This window comes from Equus quagga, unplaced genomic scaffold (assembly GCF_021613505.1).
Source record: "Equus quagga isolate Etosha38 unplaced genomic scaffold, UCLA_HA_Equagga_1.0 HiC_scaffold_4475_RagTag, whole genome shotgun sequence".
Taxonomy (NCBI): Eukaryota; Metazoa; Chordata; class Mammalia; order Perissodactyla; family Equidae; genus Equus; species Equus quagga.
In genome coordinates, this window is record NW_025793812.1 from 1 (window position 1) to 1,630 (window position 1,630).

Below are 1,630 nucleotides of genomic sequence, written 5' to 3' on the forward strand. Positions count from 1 at the left end.
GCCCAGAATACATATGCTGTGAGTTGGTTTAAAGGCAAAGAATTAAATTTGGTGTTTGGACTCCAGCTTAGCATGGCTAGAATTGTAAGTATGATAAACCTAATGAAGCCCAACAGCAAGCAAAAGATTGAATGTTGTGATTATCTCTTAAAAATTTCAGGATGAAGTGTGTTTGCAAATGATACATTAGGTACTGATTTTTAATATTTTTCTCTAGACCATAGTATAGCATTTACCTTACTTTAATTAAGGTGTTTCTAACTGTATTTAACTTGGGGTACAGACTAAAATGGCTGGCTAATTGCACATTCATTAGTTCAGAGAACCGGCACAGTGGGAGGGATCTTACAGGTTTTGTTGTCTGATTTCTTCCCCCATTTCGGCATTGCTGCTGTGAAAGTCTTCACGTACGCTCCTCCAAGCTCTGCCTGCCGTTTGCAGTGATTGGAAGCTCACTGTGATGGGCGGCCCACCTTCTCCGGCTAACTTCGTAGAGCTCAGCCTCACACAGCGGTGAAGGCCGCCTGCGCGAGTAGCGTGATGGACGGCTCTGACTTTGTCCTCTGGTTAATGTTCATTTCCTCTGCTGTGCGCCAGCACTTTGCTTACGAAGGCAGCTCTTAAGTTCTTGGTCAGACATGCTCATTTTCTGTGTTTGTCTAAGCCGCATGATGTGGGTTTTGGGTGCCTGACCGTGGTGCTCACACCTCTCTGGACTGAGCACGGGTGGCCACTGCTCCCGGCATTTGCAACCTGGAAAGGATCATGGTGTTTTAGGTTTGGTCTGAAAGACGGCACCCAGGAGAACAGCATTATGCTTTTATTAATGCAACCTGTAGGGTGTTTTGACCGTCCCAAACCCCTTTAGGTTTTTTCCTCATAAACTCCTATGAATAGAGGTTTTTAAAAAAATCCTTACCATTAAAAATCAAGCTTTCCAAGACTAATAAATGGCATGAAGATGCTTTTAACATATTTTAGGTAAGAAGAAATCCAGTACAAGAAGTTTTTAACGTAATATTTTATTGTTCGAAATATTTAACACCTATGTATGTTACATATATAACATTCCTATATTTTTGTACCTGTGGGTTCTTTTTAATTTTTCGCTGTTATAAATGGCACTGTTGTGTGACACTCTGTAAAACTTGTCTGCGTCTCTGCTTGTTTCCTGAGGCTAGCTTGCTAGGCATGGAATTATTTTTGAGTCAGAGGGTTTATGCGGGTTTCTTAGGACTGTTGACACATATTTCCACATTATCCTCTCAGAGACGTTCAAATCCCCATCCATGGGATATGAGAGAATCCTTTTTATTATAGCTTTGACAGTGCAGGCTATTATTACTTTAAAAAAAGTCATTTTATCAATTTGATAGGAAACACCTAAATATTATTTTAACTTGTAATTCTTTGATAACTAGTGTGGTTTCCCATATTTTCTAAATTTTATCCGCAATTTCTAAATGTTATTCCCATATTATCTAAATAATATTCTGAGTACTTCATTAATGCATCTTGTGCAAGTCAAGATATGCCTGGCAATTTGTTGATCTTGTCGTCTAGTAACTCCTTAGAGAAGGAGTTAGGATCAGTTGAGCAAGACTCATTCTCAGTGACATCATCGTGGCTA

At 39.6% G+C, this 1,630-nt stretch overlaps 1 protein-coding gene across 1 annotated transcript in view; it reads left to right on the top strand.

Annotated features, from left to right (window-relative positions):
• Positions 1–6: 6 nt before the first annotated feature.
• LOC124232318 (major facilitator superfamily domain-containing protein 1) overlaps positions 7–1,630 on the top strand; it is a gene marked incomplete at its 5' end in the record, with an annotated part of 10,079 nt that continues 8,455 nt past the window's right edge. The window contains one exon of the mRNA XM_046649275.1: positions 7–84. Within this exon, the coding sequence (XP_046505231.1) occupies positions 7–84 (78 nt within the window). The remainder of the gene's footprint in view (positions 85–1,630) is intronic.